We start from the raw sequence: 23,336 nt of genomic DNA, 5'->3' as shown, positions 1-23,336 counted from the left end.
TACAGGGATCCAAACCCTTAGCCTTGATGTTATAATACCATGCTCTAACCAACTGAGCTAACCAGCCAGCCCTTGCAGCACCACTAATTTTTAAATCTCAGTTTACCCCGTGCTGGCTGGCTGCCAAAATAATAATAATAATCTCAGATCATAATGTGGTGCTTATCAATGTGGTACCTCATGGTGGGAGAGTGAGCTCTCCCAGGGATGAAAATGATCCACCAAGTATGGTACTACATAAAACATCATGCCAATTTTACAGGTTACTGTATGCAGTAGCCCATAAAATTGGCAAAGTTTATGTAGTATCAGCCTTGTGTGTTTATCTGATTTCCTTGATTTAATGCGTAATACATGAACATAGCACAAAACTCAGAATGTTACACCACCCAGTGAAAGATCCTGTGCAATAACACGTTCAGATCCCTATACCAGCCAGCTGCCAAAAAAAAAAAAAAAAAAAAAAAAAAAAAAAAAAAAAAAAAAAAAAAAAAAAAAAAAAAAAAAAAAAAAAAAAAAAAAAAAAAAAAAAAAAAAAAAAAAAAAAAAAAAAAAAAAAAAAAAAAAAAAAAAAAAAAAAAAAGATAACATGCAACATCTTGTGCAGTGTAAAAAAATATGAGAAGCCAAAAATTAATCTAAGGCAATGCACCTTGATGACTAGAATATGGTGATTTCTTCCACAAAAATCAAGATGACATAACATAAGGAATGGTGGACTAAAGGGGATGAGTAGGATATACTGTTTACCTGTGGTACCTTAGCCACGAATAGTACCAGTTGAAATTTTATAGGAGCTGAAGTTCAATCATGATAAATGCTTGTACTATCTTTTTGATGTCAAGTTCTTAGTCACTTAAAACATTATTATCCTATAAAAATATAAATTGCTCCATTATAAATTCTTTCTTAAAGCTGTAACTTTCACGTTACCGAGCAAATCAGGCAGATAGAAATCAGAAGCTGGAAATGTGCTTAAAGTTGCAAAGAATAGCTAACCTTACGTGTCCAGGTTCAAGAAAAAAGCAGTAATAACTCTTATTTACTTACTTTTAAACATTTACTTGGCTTTTTTTCCCTCTACACAGAGAAGTACAGTCATGCATCAACAGGCATATGTCCTGAGAAACTAGTCATTAGGTGACTTCATTGTGTGAACATCACAGAGTATACTTACACAAACCTAGAAGGTGTCACCTACTACATGCCTAGGCTATACTGTATAGCTATTATAATCTCTACCTTCATCGTATACACAAAACATCATTATGTGGCACATAATTACACATAAAAAGGCCCACAATCTCACTTCCCAGAGATCCCCTATTGACAGATTTTAAAACCTATGTACACAAAAAGTTCTAATAATTCAAAAAATTGAAAAATTAAAGACTTTCTCCAAGAGAAATTAATAGCAATAATTTCTTAGTTTTCCTTCTGGAAAAAATATTGCATATCAATACATACATACACATACACCTATATATATGCAGAGAATATTTCTGAAAGGATACATAAAAAAGAGTAAGTGTCTTAGTCCATTTTGTATTGCTGTAACAGAATATCCAAGATTGAGTAATTTATAAAGAAAAGATATTTATTTCTCGCAGTTTGAGAGGCTGGGAAGTCCAAGATCGAGAGGCTGGCATCTGGTGAGGGCCTTCTTGAAACATCATCCCATGGCAGAAGGGTAAGAGTGTGAGTGAGAGACGGCAAAAGAGAAGAGGGGGCCAAACTCGATTTTATAACAAGCCCACACTCAGGACAATAATATTAATACATTCCTGAGGACAGAGCCCTCAGGACCTAATCACCTCTTAAAGGTCCCACCTCTCAGCAGCTGCACTGAGGATTAAATTTCGAGCACATGAACTTTGGGAGATACATCCAAGCCATAGGAGTAGGAATGGTTCCCACTAAACACCTGAGGATCAGCCCAATCTCTATCTTTGTCTTGATGAACTATCTCCAACCATAACTCCTAAAACAGCCTCTGCTTACATCCAATTAGACTAGAGGGGATCATCTGACTCTATGGAAGCCAATCACTTGTCTGACCAGCAACCAATCAGATTTCCTCTCTCGATCAAAATCTGAACTGTGGAAATCAACTAAATCAGGTGAGAACTGGAACCAAAATAAGCAGATAACCTAATGAAAGACCACGTACAAATCTTCTAACAGAATTCTTCAATAGCTTCACATGACCTATGACAGTACTTTTAAAAAGCATGTTTCCTTTTATGTATATGTGTGGAGCTTCTGTGATTGAAGAGAAAGTGTGGGGTCCAGTGCCCTATCAGTCCCCATCCCAGTAGTCCTAGTTATTTGCAAAACAGTTTGAAACTTCTGACCATCAAGAAATATCTTAGCTCCTTAGCATGGCAAGGCCATGAAAGCCCTTCAGGATCTAAGTCCTGAAGATCTTCTGAGCCTTCGGACTTCACTCTCCCCTACTCTATGACATCTACTCTAATTCCTAACTTCATTTAACTCCTAACTAACTCTATCATTCAAAACTAAGACCAAATGTCATCCCTCCTCTGTAGTTTTCCTGATTTACCTCTCCTAGCAGAAAAAGTCATTTACCTGAGTTACATAGCACTTTGTGTATTGTTACCCTACAGTGCATAAGGATATCTTTTTTTTTTTTAAGATTTAAGATTGTATGTGTGCCTCCTACATTGGACTAAGAGCAAAATGAGTTTACCTTCATATCCTCAGTGCCTGGCAATGCCTGATATAGGGTGGCTGCTCAATAAAGTTTTTGTGTTTAAAAAAAAAAAAATGAGAGGGCTGGCCCATGGCTCACTTGGGAGAGTGTGGTGCTTACAACTCCTAGTCAGGGGTTAAGATCCCCTTACCGGTCATCTTTAAAAAAAAAATGAGAGAAAAGAAGCAAACCACAGCAGGTAAGCTAAATACAAAGTTTAGAGCAGTACCTAAAATTTTACTTTAGTAAAACAATCCCTCAGAAGATGAGTAAAGTAGTGAGCCTCTGCTTACAGAAGACCAAGCTTATTCCAAGACCCAAATAGTCAATCTAGATCTGCCCTACAGTGCCCATACAAGCCACCACAGCCATCACATGCGGGAGGACAGCAAGCATTGTACTAGGCACTGAGGAGGACGACTCAAGTATCAGCCAGTCTTTAGTGCCAAGTAATTTAAAATCCCTTTTCATAGGAGGTCGTGAATATACTTTTGGGTTTTTTAACTCAAACAAATGTAACATTTACATAAATACTTACAAACAGGTACACGGAAGAGTCTGGAGACAGAAGGGGAGAGGCTCAGTCTAAGTCCTAAGTTTTGAGACCTATTTATTTACCTAGCAAACATTACTGAGTATCTACCACATACTGTCAAGGATAGAAAGACAGTAAGACAGGGTCCCTAGCTGAGTGCATTTTTCAGAGTTTTTCTTCCTTTTTCTGGAGACTCAGTACTTTCCTATTGTGTAGCGTCGGTCACTAGCCTTACATGTATAGCTGTCTGGGTGGCATAAAAGCTTATCGTGCAGATGCTGAAGTAAAAAAATGAAAAGAGACTTGTGGGGGGGTCCCTGCAATGGGAGCTTAGGAAAGAAAGTTCTTGCGGCTGTCCTTACATCCTAAGCCCTTCAGCTCCACAAACAAAATGTTCTGTTACTCACACATTCCACTACTTCCTCCTTTAGCCCACAATCTTAACAGTGAAAAACTCAATGTTTCGTAAAGCAGCTAATAAACAGAGGAGAGCTGACTCCTACCTCTGCCCCTTGCACATACATTACGCTAATCATACAAATCCCTATACTTGTAAATGTGCTTAGCTATACTTCAAGTACCTGAGAACTCTTTGAGGGCAAAGCCCATGACCTATCATTATTCCTGTATCTTCCACACAGAAAACCTGTAGATAATGACTATTTTGGTAAGTGTTAAAAGAAACCTCCCCCCAACGCACACACACCAAAAACCCCACTCTGCTTTTCTCATCCTATGTAAAATATCATATCTTTTCTGAGAAGAAAAAAATTAATGTGACACTTCTATAATCTCTAAAATTCACATCCTAGAAGTTCTCCCTATCTGCCTGTCAATTTCCTAGGCTAGATGAATCATGAAAAAATTCTTAAGACTAAACCCAAGTCTCTGTCAGATAATACCCATGAATCAATAAGTTTTACATGCCACATGAACTGCCAATACCAAGGAAACATAAGGGGCCATGTAGTGACTTAACATCTTTAGCATCATCTTGCCATAGTTTTCTAACGGTATTATTATTTTTCATTCATTTATAAAGTGGGAAGTCCACGTGTACTTATCAGCACATGGGCAAAGTGCAGAAATCTGCAGAATTGACATCCTTAAATATACACATACAAATTTGCTGCAGTTGTTACCTATGCACAGAGTGACCCCTGATAATGCCCTGGAACAGAGAGCAATTTAGATAGGAATCCAAAGTTACTAGAAGCTATCACTTAAGGTGTTAATATACATTATTCTTTGACAACATTTCCTGACTGGATTTGTTCAGTGTTGTTGACCTCCCTGACTAAACTATTTCTACCTCCAGATAAGGAGACATTCCTGCCTGTGTTTTCATTTAATTTCAACATCTGAATCTAATGCTAGAAATATGCATACTCCTGAAAATAAGTTGTAAAACATACCCATTTACTTTAGATGTTTTAAAAAAGAACCAAAACTCCAACTGTAGCCAGGAAAAAAAAGTAGTTTTACAAATGTAGTTGGCACTCTATACTACTCAAGAATTTCCTCCCTTAATAAACATAGTTTTCATTTCAAGTAAGCTTGAATTTTACCAGTCATATCATGCAACTAGGTCTAATCAAATATCTGATCATTAAAAAAATAACCAGTCTTTTAGAAAGGATACATTTATATTCCTGTTAACATTTGACAGAAGTAATTCAAGAGTAGCATACTATGGTTAGTGATACACTAAGGTTGTACCTTCCCAGTAGAACCTAGTACCATTCACTGTCTGGGACACATCCTACCTTCTCCTGAGGCCTGCAGGACTACCCTAAATGTAATCGGTTACTCATCACTTTCTCAATTACTCCTGACCACCTCCTACCACCAGCAATACCACACACTCCACTGATTTGAGCATGTTGGTATTTCAACCTTCCACCAGTTTGATCCTTGACTTGTCTTAGGATATTTCAACCCTAGCTCTACCCTAGCTTCTGCACTGAACTACTTGGCTCTGGAACTCAGTGTCTGCTTGAACTTTTGCTTGGCCTCCCTCTCCACTACTCTTTCTGTTTGGATAACTCAGTCTCCCACTCCCTGGGTGTTCTTCATCTGTCTAGGTGTACCTCCACTCCAGGCTATTCCTACCACTAAGAAACTGGAGATTAGAAAATGCACCCAATTACAAAATCATTGGGAAATGAACGCTCAATGGAGCTACCAGAGAAATACATAATTAGTAGGTAATAAACGTAGTGCACATTTTTCCTAAGTCATACCACATACATAACATGCAGAAAATCATTCACGACCCAGTAAGTATACTTGAAATGAACAATTACCTTAAAATGAACTAGCTTATTATAACTGTAAACACTTGAAAAATAAGATTGCCAACTTAAACAGGGAACAAAGAATCAGTGTGAAACAGAAATCAGTAAGTAAGCTTACAAGGACAAATTCTTAGAACATGACCTGAAGCTCATTACAGAATAGTTTTAATTAGTTAGGTACTAGTAAATTATTGCCTTTCTATGAACATTTTCTTGGTCAGTTTGTGTCACAACTGACACAAATGCTCAGCTGAGTGAAACTTCTAGATTGACCAGTAGCACAACCACAAAAGAAACCCAGAATTCAGCTTCTCTAAATTGCCCACAATGTATCTGTGAGCAAAGGATTTGTGTTCACTTTCAGAACAGGGTCTGTATATATACTTGGGTTTGGTTTCCATCATTTACAAATGTCATAATTTCCATTATTTTCCCAAGTACTTTTGTCCTTGTTCTTTGATTTTCATACACAACAACATATATGCAAACAGTTATATGGGGCCTGGACTCGGAGATGGTGGGTGGCGGCGGGGTTGGGGGCGGCCTCCTGGAGAATGCTAAGCCCCTCATCTATGAGCACATTGGGGAGCGTCCCGTGACCACGGGCGAGGAGGCCGAGAAGAAGGAGGAGGTTGCCGACAGCACCGATGCACACGAGATCTTCGGACCCACAGCACCCACTGATGCTAGAGGAATTAAACGTAGCAGAGCAAGTCCGGGTTCAGAGGGACATACACATTACGCCAGGAACCCATGCCTCGGAGCATGCGGTTAACAAGCTTGCGGATAAGGAGCGCATGGCAGCTGCCCTGGAGAACACCTGCCTGCTGGAGGCTGTGAATCAGTGCCTGTCAGCACACTCCTGAGCCTGGCTTTTGACGCCCAGCCTGCATTGGCGTCCTGGAGCCAGCTCCACCCAGGGCTCATGGCCTTGTTTTCTTAAATCACTGACTTGCATTTTGTAATACACCCTTAATTTATATTCATTTCCACCACCACCCCCAAAGGGTTATATTAAGCAATTAAAGACCTAAATTATAGACCGCCTCTTAGTTGGTAGAATAATTATATTCTAGAAAAAGGCACAAAAAGTTAGTTTCTGGATATTAAATGTCATTACTTCCATGAAATTTGCCGAAGATTTTTATTATACTACAACTATATAAGAATGGGCAAGGGCAAGAATTTGTATTCAATAAATGCTTGCTAAATAAATAAAATCTGCTGGATATATGTGTTCTTATAGAAAAATTCATCTAAGGTATAATTATTCATCAGGCAAAACAACAGCTTAAGGAAACAGAAGACAGACCACTCTCAAGTCATGTAGCTTTAAATTCCACCCATAGTATTCTATAGCAAAACACTATGCCATCTCTGGTTGCTTAGATCACTTCCTAGCATTTTTGAAAAGGTATTATAGATTGTTGGGCTCATCTTATATGAAAAAGTAGACAGTCAACAATCACACAGATTAAGGATTTTCTAACACATCTACTGTAATCTCCTATATGGAAATGAGACTACCAAGGCAGGTGAAAGGAAAACAAAGAACTCCACAATGCTCTTTTTTGGTCTGTGTCCAGCCACCTTTCTTAAGTCAGCGCTCATCACTAACATTTCACTTCAGGACCATTGTTATTTAAAACAAATAAATTACAGGGGATGAAAGGGAATAGCTATTTAGTTTTTCAGCTGCAAGCAGATAACAGAAATCATCCTATACAAAATGGTTATTTCTAATCATATCCACAAAACAAGGATTTTTTAAATCCCTTAAAACAGACCCACTGTACATAGAGAGCCAGGCCAATCGGACCCAGCTGTTTGAGCTGTTCATGTTATAATATACCATAAGGTTCTTCTGAACAGCTGTCTGGTGGCAGCTGAACACCACAACACTAGTGCAGTTATTCAAGTGACTAGCAAATAAATCCGTTTCTGGGGATCTCTTCATACCCAGAGCTCAGAATCAACATGCCTTTTATTATTTAACCATGGTCCAGACTTTTAGAGGAAAAATAAACTTCATTTAAAATTTAAAGTAGAAGGCTGGCCGGTTAGCTCAGTTGGTTAGAGCACAGTGTTATGAGGTCAAGGGTTCAGACCTCCATACTGGCCAGCCACAAAAATTAATTAATTAGTTAACTAATTTAATGTAAAAGTTATTAATATGCCCCCACAAAAACCTTCTGTCCTAAAACTAAATAATCTTTTTGCATAATAGGCTCAAACTGCATATTAAATATGCATTTGCTCTAACATTTATTCATCAGTTCCAATACTGTCCTCAAGTTATCTTCTCTTCCAAAGGGAAGAGATATGATCTACAATATTTCTCCTCAGGAAAATAAACTTCCCTGAAATTAAAGTAAATGTAATTTAATATACAACTCCAGAAAGTCTTGTGATCACAATTTCAATTAACAAGGGTCCCCTCTGGTGTATGCCAAAAAACTAAGATGCTTTTGTACGAACTCAAAAGCTTCAAAGGATAATTTATTGTGGCAACAGGCACAGGAGTGAAGAGGGATGCTTACAGAGTAAGGTCTAATAAAAATGACTTATTCCTTAAAAAAAAAACCCAAAAAACAAAAACTCACCACTTTGTCACCCCTCTAGTATGTGCCAGGCAGTGATGTGAGTGCTCGAAAACCAGCAGGTGACTAAAATATACCAAGTCCCTGCCCTTATGGAAGGTACCTTCTAGTGGGGAGAAGAACATTTTTGAAGAGAAGTAAAGCAGAATAAGGAGTGTAGAAGGGGAAGGGAGGGATAATTTTATATAGTGTGGTCAGAAAGAGGCCAATTTTTATGACTATAACTAACACCAATAGCCATTTTCTCACACCAGAATAATCACTTTCCAAACCTACATTTTATCCAGCGATACGAATACTAGTATCATTGTTATTCCATTGCTCTTCTGTGAGTAATGTGTAACTTATGGGAAAATAGTATCCTATAAAAATGGTAATCACTAAGTCAATAATTATCTTGGGGGAGCCTACCTGCTAAGAACTGTGCGGATATAATAAGAGGCAAAATCAGACACTAGCCCTGTACACAAAGAGATTCTACTCACTTAAGGGGATCAATCAATCATACAATATTGTCTAATCAACAAATCAAACTTGTCAGAAACTTTCTTGACAAGTTCTAGGAAAGAGAAAAAAAGTATGCAGTGCTTCAAGAATATGCGATGTGACTTCTGGGTAAAAATGGAACATTAAACACATGACTCCACTAGTTCCCCTTCCAGAAACCCAATTAAAACAGTAAAGGCACAAATTCACAATAAAACAGACTGAAGAGAATGTGACAAAATCTTGGAAGCTGGAAAGCAGACAGATGAGTGAAAAGTAACTTAGCCAAACCAAGAAAGCTGAACCCTAAGCCAGACACAGACATACCTGAAACACAACCTAATTTATACTGTAATCACCACTGGCATCAAGAAATATGCTGGTACCCTGGAAGTAAAAGGACTGGTTAAAAATCCATTTAAGAAGCAAAGCAGGCCTCTATCCCATTCCATGCTTCTGGGCCAATGGTCCCTCATCCATGGCAGAAGACAAAAGGTTTACTCTCTGGGAAGAATAAAGCAAAATCTTAGACCTGGCAGTCATCTAGCACAACTAAAGGCAGCAGTACCATACTAAAAATGCAGAAGAATTCAGTGCACTTTTACAGATGGAACACTGATACCCCCAGGCTTCTCAACCTTCCTCAGTTTACAGAACACTGGCAGCCAGACCTATCCTCTCTGGGACAAGGGTGAAAGCCCAGAAGAGAAGACCTGAAGACACTGACATTGGGAATTCCCAGTGAAATAACCCATCCATTTTATCTACAACAAAGCTCAGTCAAGAAGCTCTACTCATGCATAGGACTTCCCAACAGATTTTTATAGAACCTTAATTATATAAGCTGACAGTCACCAAACACCTGACAAAAACTCTCAGACTGTGGACTGACTGACCCAATGTCCATTCCACCTTCCTAATTGTGTATTCATACACTGGAAAGCTAAAGATTACATTTCCCAGACTCTCTTGCAGCTAGGATCCTGGATGCAAATTAGGTCCTCTAACCAAATGCACATCCATAAGCGATATGGAGGAAGGATGTGTCATGGGGCCACCTTCCTGGCCCTTGTGGCAATTTTTCTGCTGACAAGCAAGATCATTAAAGCCTGAAGATTTTCTGTCTCTATGTCAGTACCACATTACTATAGCTTTGTAGTAAGTTTTGGAATCAGGAAATGTGAGTCCTCCAACTTTGTTCTTTGTCAAGACTGTTTTGGCTATTCTGACTACTAAGTCTTCCAATCCATGAACACAGGATGTCTTTCCATTTATCTTTCTATTTAGGCCTTCTGTAATTTCTTTCAACATGTTTTATAGTTTCCAGTGTATATAAGTCTTGCACTTCTTCTGTAGAATTTACTGGTATTTTATTCTTTTTGATGCTACCAAAAGTGAAACTGTTTTCTTAATTTCATTTTTGGATTGTTCACTGTTGGTGTATAGAAATGCAATTGATTTTTTTCTATATTACTCTTGTATCCTGCAACCTTGCTGAACTTTCTTATTAGCTCTCAGAATTCTTCGGTTTTGTTTTTAAAGGATTTCTTAAGATTTTCTACATAAGAGATCATGTCATCTACAAATAGAGATAATTTTACTTCTTCCTCTCTGATCTGAATGCCTTTTATTTCTTTTTCTTGCCTAATTGCTCTGGCTAGAACTTCTAGTGCAGTGTTGAATAGAAATGGTGGGAGCAGACATCCTGGTCTTGTTTCTAATTTTAGGGGGAAAGCTTTTAATCTTTACCATTAAGTATCATGTACGCTAGGGTTTTTCATAAATACTCTTTAGCAGAACTTCCCTTTTACCCCGAGCTTGAATACTTTTATCAAGAAAAGTAGTGTACTTAGTCAAATGCTTTTCCTGCATCTACTGAGATGATCAAGTGGTTTGTGTCCTTCATCCTATTAATATAGTGTATTACATTGATTTTCATAGACTGTACCAACCCGGTATTCCAAGGATAAATCTTACTTGGTGATAGTGTATAATCCTTTTTACATGTTCATGGAATTGGTTTGCTAGTATTTTGTTGAGAATTTTTGCACCTATATTCATAAAGGATATTGGTCTATGAAATTTTTCTGAAACAGCATTCCAGTATCCATTCTCCAGTTTGTTGGGTGTCGTGAGGAAGTTGTTCCTACAATAATGGCAGTGCCAGCTTCCTAGTCCTGAACTATAGCTAAACACTGTTTTTAAAAATTCAGTGGCTCCTGTGATGGCCTCAGATATAAAACCTCCCAAAGAATGTCAGTTCTACAGTGTTCTAGGCATCATTCCTGCTCCTTCAGCCCTTCTAATAATTTTTTTAAGCACCCATATCCCATATTGTTTCCCTTTCTGCTTAAACTATCTAGTAGTTTCTGTTCCTTGTACAGACTGATACAGAGACCTAAACAAACAGAAAAAGAAATTAATTTGGAGCAAACAGGAGCTATGAAGAAAAATGAAACAGGATGCTATAAAGAGACATCAAGAGAATAAAAAGAAGCTATTAAAAATTTTAAATATAATAGCAAAATTTGGAAGGTAAAATTGAGAATACCTAATAGAGAAAAAAATTTTTTTAAAAGTAAGTAAACCAATGGATCAATATAAGAGATCCAACATTTGAATAACAGGAGTCTCAGAAAGTAATAAGAAGAGAAAATCATCAGCAAAACAATTTAAGAAAATTTCCAAGAACTGAAGGACATTAATTTTCAGACCAAAAAGAAATCCAACCAAATGACCAACAAGGTATAAAAAGAGAGCCACACCAAGGAACATCCTTCTGAAATTTCAGAACCGGACCAAAAAGAAGATCTTACAAGCTTCTAAATGTTTCCCTCCCTAGTACTTCTGCAGCAAAAGCGAAAGCTGGAAAACTATAGAACATGCCTTCAAAATTCTGAGGAAGTATCATTTATAAGGTAGAATTCTATATTCAAACTATCAATGCTTGCCCAATGTAACTAGACTGGAGAAGGGTATGAGGCTCAAAAAGGTATAAAACTAACAGAAAACCTAAAAATTCTAAATGACTTCATGTTTTAATTACTGGCATAGTCTTGTCTTTCTATTTAATTATATAAAACAACAACTGTCCAATTAGCTCAGTTGGTTAGAGCACAGTGCTGATAACACCAAAGTCCAGAGTTCAATCCCTGTAAAACACACACACACACACACAAGTAAGTGGGGAAAAAATACTATTTTCATAGATGATCAAATGGTGGGATAGGGAAGAAAAACTAATCATAGCATGCTATTAAATTCTGCTAGGGATGTTTATATCATAAAAATATTTCTGCTATAACATGTGTTTCTGGGGCTGACCAGTTAGCTCAATTGATTAGAGCATAATGTTATAACACTAAGCTCAAGGGCTCTGATCCTCCTAAAAGCCAGCTGCAAAAAAGAAAAAAAAAAAGTGTTTCTGCACACATTAAAAATAACAGAGCAGGGGTTGGCCCGTGGCTCAATCTGGAGAGTGTGGTGCTGATAACACCAAGGCCACGAGTTCAGATCCCATATAGGGATGGCTGGTTAGCTCACTGGGTGATCATGGGGCTGACAACACCAAGTCAAGAGTTAAGATCCCCTTACCAATCTTTTTAAAAAAACAAACAAACAACAACAACAAAGAAAAAACAGAGCAAATGGGAAACATAATGTTGGAATAGACAACTCAAAACCTACATAGCTTTGTAATCAGAGAACCAGCAATAACATAAACAATAATTAGTACCTCGGGAGATGACTTGGACAGTCCAGGAAGTCAGTTGAGTGTGGCTAGAACTGTCTCGAGAGATGTTTAAAAATGCACAAAAACAAGAGTAGAAATGCTGGTTTGCAGGAATTGAGACAACAGAGATATAAGCTGAGCTCTGAACACAGGAGTTAAGACTGGCTATAAGAACAAAGCTAGAAGACTGGCTGGTTAGCTCAGTTGGTTAGAGGGCAGTGTTATAATACCAAGGCAAAGGGTTCAGATCCCCATACTGGCCAGCCGCAAAAACAAAACAAAACAAAAAGGAATAAAGGTAGTGGTGAACCTCTCCAGAGGAGGGTACCCTGGGCACAGGCACCCACTTTTAATTCTCTTAAAATAGAGTTGAGGGGGCCGGCCCGGTGGCGCACTGGATGGTGCGCCGCTTGGGAAGCGCGGCGGCGCTCCTGCCCGAGGGTTCGGATCCCACATACAGACTGGTTCCCGCTCACTGGCTGAGCGAGGCGCGGGAGCAACGCCGAGGGTTGCGATCCCGTTGCCGGTCCCCGGTCCGGTACGGGGGCAACACTGCTCCTGCCCGAGGGTTCGGATCCCACATACAGACTGGTTCCCGCTCACTGGCTGAGCGAGGCGCGGGAGCAACGCCGAGGGTTGCGATCCCGTTGCCGGTCCCCGGTCCGGTACGGGGGCAACACTTATATGGATGGCCGGTTCGCTCACTGGCTGAGCATGGTGCTGAGAACACCAAGTCAAGGGTTGAGATCCCCTTACCGGTCATCTTTAAAAAAAAAAAAAAAATAGAGTTGAAAGCAGAGCTGAGGGCTGAAGATTACAACTCTACTCTTACTATTCTGGCTCCCCTTTACTAAGATTTACTAGAAAAAGGCACATATAAATCAATACAACTTACAATTATATCATTTCTTTGCTTACCAGTCACATATGCACTAATTGGCGTTACAGATGCATACATAGCAGAACACACTGAATTAATACTTTAAATACCAAAAGCTGATCTAAACTAAAATGTAAACATATAACAATTGGGAGATAAGGAAAAGAAAAATGTGTGGATTTTGAAAAAAATAGAGTGAAAGAGCTCAATTCCTCATCGTTCATAATACAAAGTCACTTATGTCCTATCATCATCTCAATGTGGAGTTAAATATCAAAGGAGCAGTGAAAATAGTTGAAAGTAATCTTTTTCATGAGAAGTCTTGGAGAACTCTTTTGAGTCCTAAATTATGTACACATACACACTCTTACATGTATAGACACATGTTGCTAGAGAGTCATAGGTTTTGTTTTGTTTTCAAGGCACATATTAGAAAAATCTGAATCAGAGAAGTGAAGGAAGACTTCTCTAAAGAAATGAACATTGAGTGGAGACCTGAGGAATAAGTAGGAGTTAATCCAATGATGAGAGGTTCAGACAAAGGAAACCCCACACGTAAAGGGTCCTGTGCTAAGAGGAGCATGGTAAAACGGACTGAATAAAGGATTTCACGGTTAGAGAGGAGAGAGCAAGCCCATGTGTGGTTATGAAATAAACCTAAAGAATCAGACAGGGGCCAGCCCATACAGGGAAGAACTTTTAGGCAGGATTACCATATGTATTAATTTGCCCAGGACAATTTCCACATGTTAGTTGTCCCTGCATAATTATTAATAGCTCCCTCTTTCACACACAAAAGTATCCCAGTTTGGGTGCTAAATTATATTGTCACCCACTATTAGGTAATACTGAGGATTTTAGTCTTTACTAAAAGATCCTAAGTGTTTTAAGCAAAGGAGGAGGAAGTGATCACATTTTTAGTACAGATTCTTAGAGGGATAAGGGTTCTGGTCCCCTATGCAATGTTTTGTTATGTAAACACCAATTAAGAATATACTTTAAATGACATTAAAAAATGTCTCCTTCACCATCATTGCCAACATTCTTGAACAAGTGGTCTAAACCCTCAATTATGGCCAGTGGCTTTGCTCCACTGCCTTCTGCTAATATAAGGCTCTCTCCACAGTCAACAATCATCTCAAACCATGCACCAAAGACAATGGATACATTTTAGGCCTTATTTAAAAAAAAAAAAAAAGATCCTTTTTCCATGACTCAATTCTCTTTTTCTACCTCTCTAGCTATTATCATCTCCATTGTGGCTTTTCCTTCCTCTACCTAGTCTTCATTATATAGATGTCCTCCATGTCTCTGAGTACTCCAAATTGCCACCTTATATCTCCACCTGAAAGTCCAACAAACACTACTAACTCACTAACTTACCACTAACCATAAGTAGGGTCCTCCAAACCTGGTCCTTCCCCACCAATCTCTGTTAAGAGCAACACTGTCTACCCAGGCACCCATGCATAGAAGCACAGTCACCCGTTTTCCTAATCCCCTATGCTCAGTATCTCTTAAGTCCACCTTCTCTTCTTTCTCACTGCCTACCTCAGTTCAAGGGCCACCTCATTACTCCCCAAGTGCCCTCACTAGTGTTTTTACTTCTACTCTTTTTTTCCCTCCACAGCACAAGGAGACTGATCACATCACTTTTCTGCCTGAAATTCTTTTTCTTTTTTGAAAGAAAAAATTTTAATGGACTCCATTAAAATTAAAAATTTCTGCTCTGTGAAAGATGTTGGCAAGAGAATTTTAAAAAAACAAGGCACAGACAGGGAGAAAATATTTGCAAAAGACCCATCCAAAAAAAGGACTGTTATCCAAAATATACAAAGAACTCTTAAAACTCAATAAGAAAATAAACAACCCAGTCAAAAAATGAACCAAAGACCTTTACAGACACTTCACCAAAAAGGATAAACAAATGGCAAACAAGCACATGAACAGATGCTCCACATCAGGTCATCAGGGAAATGCAAATTAAAACTGCAATGAGACACCACTACACACCTATTAAAATAGCCAAAATCCAGAACACTGACACCATCAAATGCTGGTGAGAACATGGAGCACCTGGAACTCTCACTCATTAATGGTAGGAATGCAAAATGATACAGCTACTTTGGAAGACAGTTTGTCAGCTTCTTAAAAAACTAAACACACTCTTACTATACAATCTAGCAATTGTGCTCATTGGTATTTACCCAAGAGAGTTAAAAACTTATGATCCACACAAAAACCTGCACATGGATATTTATATCAGCTTTATTCATAATCAACAAAACCTGGAAGCAACCAAGATGTCCAAGCAACAGAGATGTCCTTCATTAGGTGAATAGATAAATAAGCTGGTACATCCAGACAATGGAATAGTATTCAGTGCTAAAAGGAAATGAGCTATCAAACCATGAAAAGACATACAGGAAACCTAAATGCGTATTACTCAAGTGAAAGAAGCCAATCTGAAAGGCTACATAATGTATGATTCCAACTATATGACACTGTGGAAAAGGTAAAACTATGGAGATAGTGAAAAGATCAGTGGTTGCCAGGGACTGGGGATGCTGCAGGAGCAACACTGAGGGTTGCGATCCCCTTGCCGGTCCCCGGTACGGGCGCGACACCAAGGGTTGCGATCCCGTTACCGGTCAGTAAAAAAAAAGAAAGAAAAGATTACATTTAACATGAACCCATTTTTTGTGAATAACATGGATATGAATCTTCACAGCTTTTATTTCTAGACAATAGAACTGAGGGTGATTTTTATTTTCTTCTTGGTATTTATCTGTGTCCTCTCATTTTCCACAATGAATATATACATTTTTTGTGTAACAAAAAAAGTTAATTTTTAAAAATTCTCCAAATTCCATTCAGTCCAAAGCACAATCTCCTTATCATAGAAGTGCACTGAAAAATGGGGATTAAAACTCAGATTAGGAAAATTCCTTGGATCCTAGAAATAATTGGGAACTTTAGTTAGTCAAAGGCCCATCACTCAGTTGACATCTGAGGCTTATTCTCACCATTTGCGCATGACATAGACCTACACTGATACACTGATAGAATAAAAGTCTAAAGGTCTCTAACTCAGGCATATCAGAGGTGATGTTATCTGGACAAATGAAAGAACAAACACAACCATTGACTGTGACTGCAACTGCAGAGGAAAAAGAAAGACTCAAAAGCATATTTTTATAGTGTTTTATCTTTCATTCTCTGTGTTTACTTCCTTAAATCTGACTACACCAAAAGATTACCTAGTCTTATCTCCTAAATTAAACAAACAACTCCAAGACATCTTGCTCTACCAAACATCCTTTGGAAGCATGGGAAGGAAATGTAATGACAGTTTAATTACTTAGGACCTGCTTCTTAGGCTTAAAACACTAATTCTAGGTATCTGGACCCTCCAATTCTTCCCTTGAAAACTAAATTAATATTTAACATGAAATTTTATAGCTCTTATGTTAAAGCTACCATGGGTATTGTCAACTTGCTTCTATCAGGGCAAAATCAGCAGACTAAAAACTGAAAGACAAAATAATACATGGGATGAAGGTTTTTCATTTTTCAATTAATCACCCCATGTATAAAGAAAACTCCCTAAAGTAGATCAGCATTTTTAATTATTTTAGGTCTGAAAAGCGAAGACTATGACGAATGTTAAAACAATCCTGCAGATACAGTTTAGCTTATGGGCATTTCCTAAATTTCATTCTATCTACGACCAAACATGTAGAAAACCAAAGGAGTAAATAGTCATGTAGCACTTGCTGGGTTTTTTTTTTTGTTTTTTTTTTTTTAAAGATGACCGGTAAGGGGATCTTAACCCTTGACTTGGTGCTGTCAGCACCACGCTCAGCCAGTGAGCGAACCGGCCATCCCTACATGGGATCCGAACCTGGGGCCTTGGTGTTATCAGCACCACACTCTCCCGAGTGAGCCACGGGCTGGCCCAGCACTTGCTGTTTTGAGAAATGTGTCCTTAGGCAATTCTGTCAAGGAGTGAATATCATAGAATGTGCTTATTCAAACCTAGATGGTACAGACTTCTACTACACATCTAGGCTATATGGTACAGCCTATTGCTCCTAGGCTACAAACCAGTACAGCATGTTACTGTACTGAATATAGGCAACTGTAACACAATGGTAAGTATTTGTATATCTAAACATAGAAAAGGTACAGTAAAAATACCCCCAAAAAGCTTCTGATTAAACATAATTAAGCTTGAGGGATGGCTGCTTAGCTCATTTGGTTAGAGGGCAGTGTTGTAACACCAAGGTCAAGGGTTCAGATCCACATACTGGCCAGCCGCCAAAAAAAAATTTAAAAATTTAGCATGTAATGAATCAGTAACTGTATCTTAGATATGATGTGTTTTCTTGTGGATCCAGAGACCACCTGCATGGAAACTGTTGCCAAATTCTCTCCAGCAGGACCAAGTGTCTCCATGAATTCTTCTTTGAGATATGTTGTATGCTGAGGAACCAAAAAGAGACTAATTTTGGAATGTATAATTCCCTCAAGACTGTTTCCTTAATCTAAATCCACCTAAATGATGAGACCTAATTCATAAATACCCTGGCTCCAAATAAAAAAATTAAATACAAAAAATTATTTTTAAATAAATATAAGAGCTAAATAGACCCCAAAAGACAATAAAACATTTCTTCTTTTTCATCTTCCAAATTATACTTCAATTAAGGCTAAAAAATAACTTATTTCCAAGATGATGGGTCACTTCGCACAGGCTTTAGCCATCCCACCAGAACCTAGTAAAAAGGCAATAAAGTATACAACATGGAATAAATCCATAGCAGCAAAGTGAACAGGAAAGGGATCATTAGCAGATATTTCAAAAATTTCTAAAAGGTGAAATGTAGATAAAAGTACATATCACAGAACACGCACATAGGTGGCTTCAGGGGGAAATGAGGCAGGCCTAAAATAAGGAGACTAACAGATGGAACAGTTTTGCAACTGGCCCTCCTCAGTACCCCTTAGCTTAACTGTAGGCTCTCCAGCAAGTTGGCTAAAAGCATACCCCACTCCAATATAATGAAGTCCTAATTTGCCCTCCCATTCATAAGAAAGGGGGAGGAGCTACCTGAACAGCAGCAGCAGTACAGTAGTTCCCTCCTTATCAACAAGGGATACGTTCCAAGACCCCCAATGGGTTCCTGGAATTGAAGATAGAACCAAACGCTATATACACTATTTTTTTCTATATGTATATACCCATGGTAAAGTTTAATTTATAAATTAAGCACAGTAAGAGATTAACAACAAAAACTAAAAATAAAATAGAATAATTATAACAATATACTGTTATAAAAGTTACGTGAATGTGGTCTCTCAAAATATCTGATAATTGAGATAGATATCTACTAAGTGACTAACAGGCAGGTAGTAAAGACAGCATGGAGACACTAGACACAAGGATGACTCATGTCCCAAGTGGGATGAAATGAGGCAGCGCAAGATTTCATCACACTACTCAGAATGGCATGTGATTTAAAAACTTATGCACTGTTTATTTTTGGAATTTTCAATTTAACATTTTTGGACTGTGATTGACTGGGGGTAACTGAAACCCTAAAAAGTGAAACCATGTATTAAGGAGGGACTACTGTAATACTCAACCACTACCTAGTCCTTCATCTGCAAATGTGGACAATCAAGGATAATATAACAAAAATCAGCAGCAAGAAAAAGAACAAGTGACCAGAGAGGAAAAATGGAGATATCACAATTAGCAGAAGAGAAGTTTAAAGAGAAAACTCTAAATATTATCCTCAAATTAAAGAAGATACTGCATCCTTAAAATAGAGTCAAGCTGAATAAACAGAAATATCTGTACAAAAAGATTTCGTGGAATTAAAAAAGTATGATTTCTACCTTTACAATGTCACTACTGAGCTGAAAAAGAGTCAGGGTAGGGGGCTGGCCAGAAAGCTCAGTTGGTTAGAGTGTGGTACTCTAACACCAACGTCAAGGGTTTGTATCCCCTTACCAACAGCCGCCAGGGGGATGAAAAAGGAAAGTCAAGGTAATTTCCCAGAACAGGGGGGAAAAATGAGAGAAAATAAGAGACCAATGAATTCCACATTCCAATGAACAAGAGAGAATGAAAAAATGGAGCACAGAAAAGAAGGTTAGGAGTAAAGTAAGTTTCCCAGAGCTAAATGAAAATCAAGACTTCAAGCTGAGAGGATCCATTACAACAGCCAGGATGCATACAGAATAGCCCTACCCAGACCTATCAGCATGCAATTTCAGAAAACCCATAAAATTCCCAATAGTTTTCAGAGAGGAAGGAAAAAAAAAAAGAAAGAAATGAGCAACAAAAGAAAATAACTGGCTTTAGATGAACCTGAACAAAACTGGATGCTAGAAGACAAGACAATAGAACAAAATGATACTTTTCTAAGTTCTGAGGAAAAATGTTAAACTAGTGTTCTATACCCAGCCCAACTATCAATCAAGCATGAGCCAAAACAGTTATTTTCAGACACATGGGACTCAGAAAGTTTATCTCCCGCCAACCTTTCTAAATAAGTTATTTCAGGATGTTGTCCAACAAAATGAGGGAAGAAACCAAGGAAAAGAAAATATGTGATCTGGGAAGAAACTGGCTTAAAATCAGGTAAATTCCAAGATGTCAGCACACGGCATATCTTAAGAGCAGAGAGCTCCAGGGAAGAAAGTAGACTCATGTAATGTATATGATTAGATATCTTCAAAAAGTCTGCAGGTATCGTGAAGGCAAACTTTCTTTAGTCAACAAGAAAAAGGTTATTTAGGGTCAAATTTATACAAAACAGTTCATGGTCCAAATATGAAGCAAAACAAAATGTGTCATGTTTTGAGCAATTTATGGCACATTAGAAAAGAGAATACTGTACAGCTAAACCTGACAATAAAAATATACATACAGTAGCACAGACTTAATAAAATATAATCCTAGAACACTGCTTGATATATCAGAGAATATTATTTTCAATCATCAACTCCTCGGACAGGCCTTCCTTAATCACACTATCATTTCATCCTGCTTTAGTTTTAGTCTCCTAGCACCTGTTATTACCTAAGTTATATCACCTACATTATTTTGTTGATCCTAATACTACACATATTCTCCTCACTTTTTAATCCCGCTGAAACCAGCATGCATTTTACAATCCATGACATTTACAACTACTATTAGCCAGGTGGCAGCCTTGCTACTATGTGAAAAATGTTCAGTGGATACCTCCTGTAAAGACTATAAAAGCACCAAATGCTTAGAATCAGACAAACCTTCAGTGGATACCTCCTATAAAGATTATAAAAGCATCAAAATGCTTAGAATCAGACAAAAGACCATACCCTGTGTATTGCTGGGAATCTCCCCAACTGCACTCTCAGCAACACAGGGCTGAAAGGCCCTAATTTCTCTTCTACACACAGAAGAGTGACTAGAACATACCAGATACTTAATGTGTCCCATTTTAACATCTTAAAAATCAGTGTGGGTGCACCAGGATGGATCCTACATAGATGGCCCTGATGTTTTTTTCTTCTTGGTGGTATAAATAATAATGCCAAGTCTTACAAGCAATGGGATCTATGATTTGAAGAAATTCCATAGCAAAAAATTTGAAGGAAGATGAAGACAATAGTGTGAATGAAAAGATGTTTCTTCATTTCAAAAGATGTTCCAAAGGGTTGGTAAAGCCAAAAACTAAAAATACACACTTAGGGCTGCCCAGTTAGCTCACTTGGTTAGAACGTGGTGCTAATAAGACCAAGGTCTAGGGTTTGATCCCTGTCCTGACTGGCCAGCCGCCAAAGTGAAAATACAAACTTAGAATTATTTTTGAGTTATGGAATTAAATACCCTAAGAAATAAAAATAAAAAAAGATAAATGTTATTGCCTCCTGGAACGAAGCGTTACATTTACCGATTTTCCACTATAAGCTAGTCTACACAATTTTACTTTTGCCACATGCACATAATTTTTATGAACTGTTTTTTACATGTTTGATGAGAGACGGAAGTAGAAACACACACACACAAAATCACACAGACACTGAGACAGGGACATTCATACAGATACAGTCAAAAAGATACCAAGGGGCAAACAGTCAAAGTCAGAATCAGACACCTCCGGAAATTTCAATTGGCAATGGCAATGGAGAACATGAATTCTGGACTCAAACTGAGCGAATTTCTAAAGGGTGATATCAATCCTTGTTGCCTACTGATGATAATTATGCCATTTTGCTCATCAGAAAGTCAAGGTAAGGACAGCAAAGTTTATCCTTGTGCCCTGGACTGAAAACCCGGATCCCTTAGGTGAAATAATTACTACTGCTCCCTCGCCAAAAACACTTAACATTTACACAGCACTCTTTCACCTGCCCTTGCCTACTGTCAGCATGAGACAAACAGGGAGACTAAGCACGGTCTCTACCCGAAAAACTGACTACATTATGGGGAGGCAAAAGCTGGGTTTGCTGCCTGGGGCGATCCGCGACTCGGAGAACGAACGGTGGCTTTGACATGCACAAACCCAGCTTTCAGAGTCCCCTACGCAGAAACACCAAAGGACCCACGCCTGTCCCTGCAGAAAGACAGGACAAATCTCCCCAGAGAAAGCTAACGAGCCAGAAAACCTAACTTGCCCCTGTCGGGCAGCAGGCGCGCAATTCAAGAACCCGCCCTTCCCTGCCAGTCCAAGGCAGGCGCAGAACGAACGCAGAATGAACGTAGAATGTCACAGGGCCAAGGCTGAGCGCGCCAAAGCAGGACCCACCCCCGGGAGACGCGGACTCTCCGGATGGGTCCCTCCCCTTCCTCCCTCCGCCCACACAGAGCTCATTCATTCTTGAGGCCGACAGCTTGTCCTCCCCGGCCCGGCCATCCCCGCACCGCAAGCCCACCAGACGCTCTGCTTTGTCTAGGACCGGCCGGAAACCGGGGCGCGCACTCGAGCGCGCGCTCGGGAGCCAGCTCCCCGCACCTGGGGCCTGCCGGGCTGCGGCGCAGCCTCTCGGTGCTGGGGAGCTGTCCAGGATCCGGGGTCCGAGGTCTGAAGCCGAGCGCTCCTTCTCGGCCGCCCCAGGCGCGCACTTCGCCCGACCCTGCTGGGTATCTGAGACCTGGAAACGGGCATCACGGCCCCCCCATCGCTACAACTCGAGCACTCTTCGCGACCCCTACCACGCCACGAACACTAGAATCTTTCCCCTTTCCGCAGACGGAGGCCCAGCCCCTCCCGAAGGGCGCAGGCACCCTGACCTCCCCTCTCCCTCCCCCGGCTGCCCCCCAGCCCCTCCCTGCGTGACCTAACGCGGCCCCCAGAGAGCACTCACTTGAGGAGCAGCTGGTCGTGTTCTGCTTTGCACTTGCCCAGCTCGATCTGCAGCTTGGCACGCTCGCGGGCCGTGTCGTCGAGCGCGCGTCGCGCGTCGGCCAGCTCGGTCTCGTAGAGCGCCTTGAGGCCGGTGAGCTCGCGGCCGCGCACCTCCTCGCGCTCCGTCACCTGCAGCTGCAGCGCGCTGTTCTCCGTCTCCAGGCTGCGCACCTTGTCGATGTACACGGCCAGCCGGTCGTTGAGCTCGCGCAGCTCCTCCTTCTCCTGCAGCCTCGACAGCCGCGTGGGGCTCAGCGGCGTGGCGGGAGCGCTGGCGCGGCTGCCTGTCCGCGGCAGCACGGGGGTCGCGGTCGCCATGGCGGGCGGCGGGGCGATCGGCGGAGGCGGCCGGCAAGGAGGCTGTGCGGCGAAGCCCCGGGCAGCACCGGGACGAGGCGGGGACACAGAGGGGGCTGCAGGGAGCGAAGCGGGACCGAAGGCACGAACCGGCGACCCGCGCTGGCGTACAGAGGCTGGCGTGGGGAGGGAGGGAGAAGCACTTGGGATGGCGGGAGCGGGATTTACAGCACAAAGGGCAAAGGGGGAGGACTACGAATCAATCGATCGATCGCAAAATGTCCTTTTAGGAAAACACGCACATACGCACTCACACACAAACGGGAAGATGCGAAGCGAGAGTGACCGGGAGGCCGAGCAGGGTCCGCGCCGCCGCCGCCGCCGCCGAGTC

The 23,336-nt window shown here is 40.1% G+C and overlaps 1 protein-coding gene across 1 annotated transcript in view; it reads right to left on the bottom strand.

Annotated features, from left to right (window-relative positions):
* LMNB1 (lamin B1) overlaps positions 1–23,328 on the bottom strand; it is a 55,662-nt gene extending 32,334 nt beyond the window's left edge. The window contains exon 1 of the mRNA XM_008579047.1: positions 22,608–23,328. Coding sequence (XP_008577269.1) covers positions 22,608–22,966 — 359 coding nt within the window. The 5' untranslated portion in view covers positions 22,967–23,328. The remainder of the gene's footprint in view (positions 1–22,607) is intronic.
* Positions 23,329–23,336: the final 8 nt, after the last annotated feature.

This window comes from Galeopterus variegatus, unplaced genomic scaffold (genome assembly GCF_000696425.1).
Source record: "Galeopterus variegatus unplaced genomic scaffold, G_variegatus-3.0.2 Scaffold1800, whole genome shotgun sequence".
NCBI classification, from domain to species: Eukaryota; Metazoa; Chordata; class Mammalia; order Dermoptera; family Cynocephalidae; genus Galeopterus; species Galeopterus variegatus.
The sequence above is the reverse complement of the archived record's forward strand: the minus strand, read 5'-3'. Positions and strand labels throughout refer to the sequence as shown.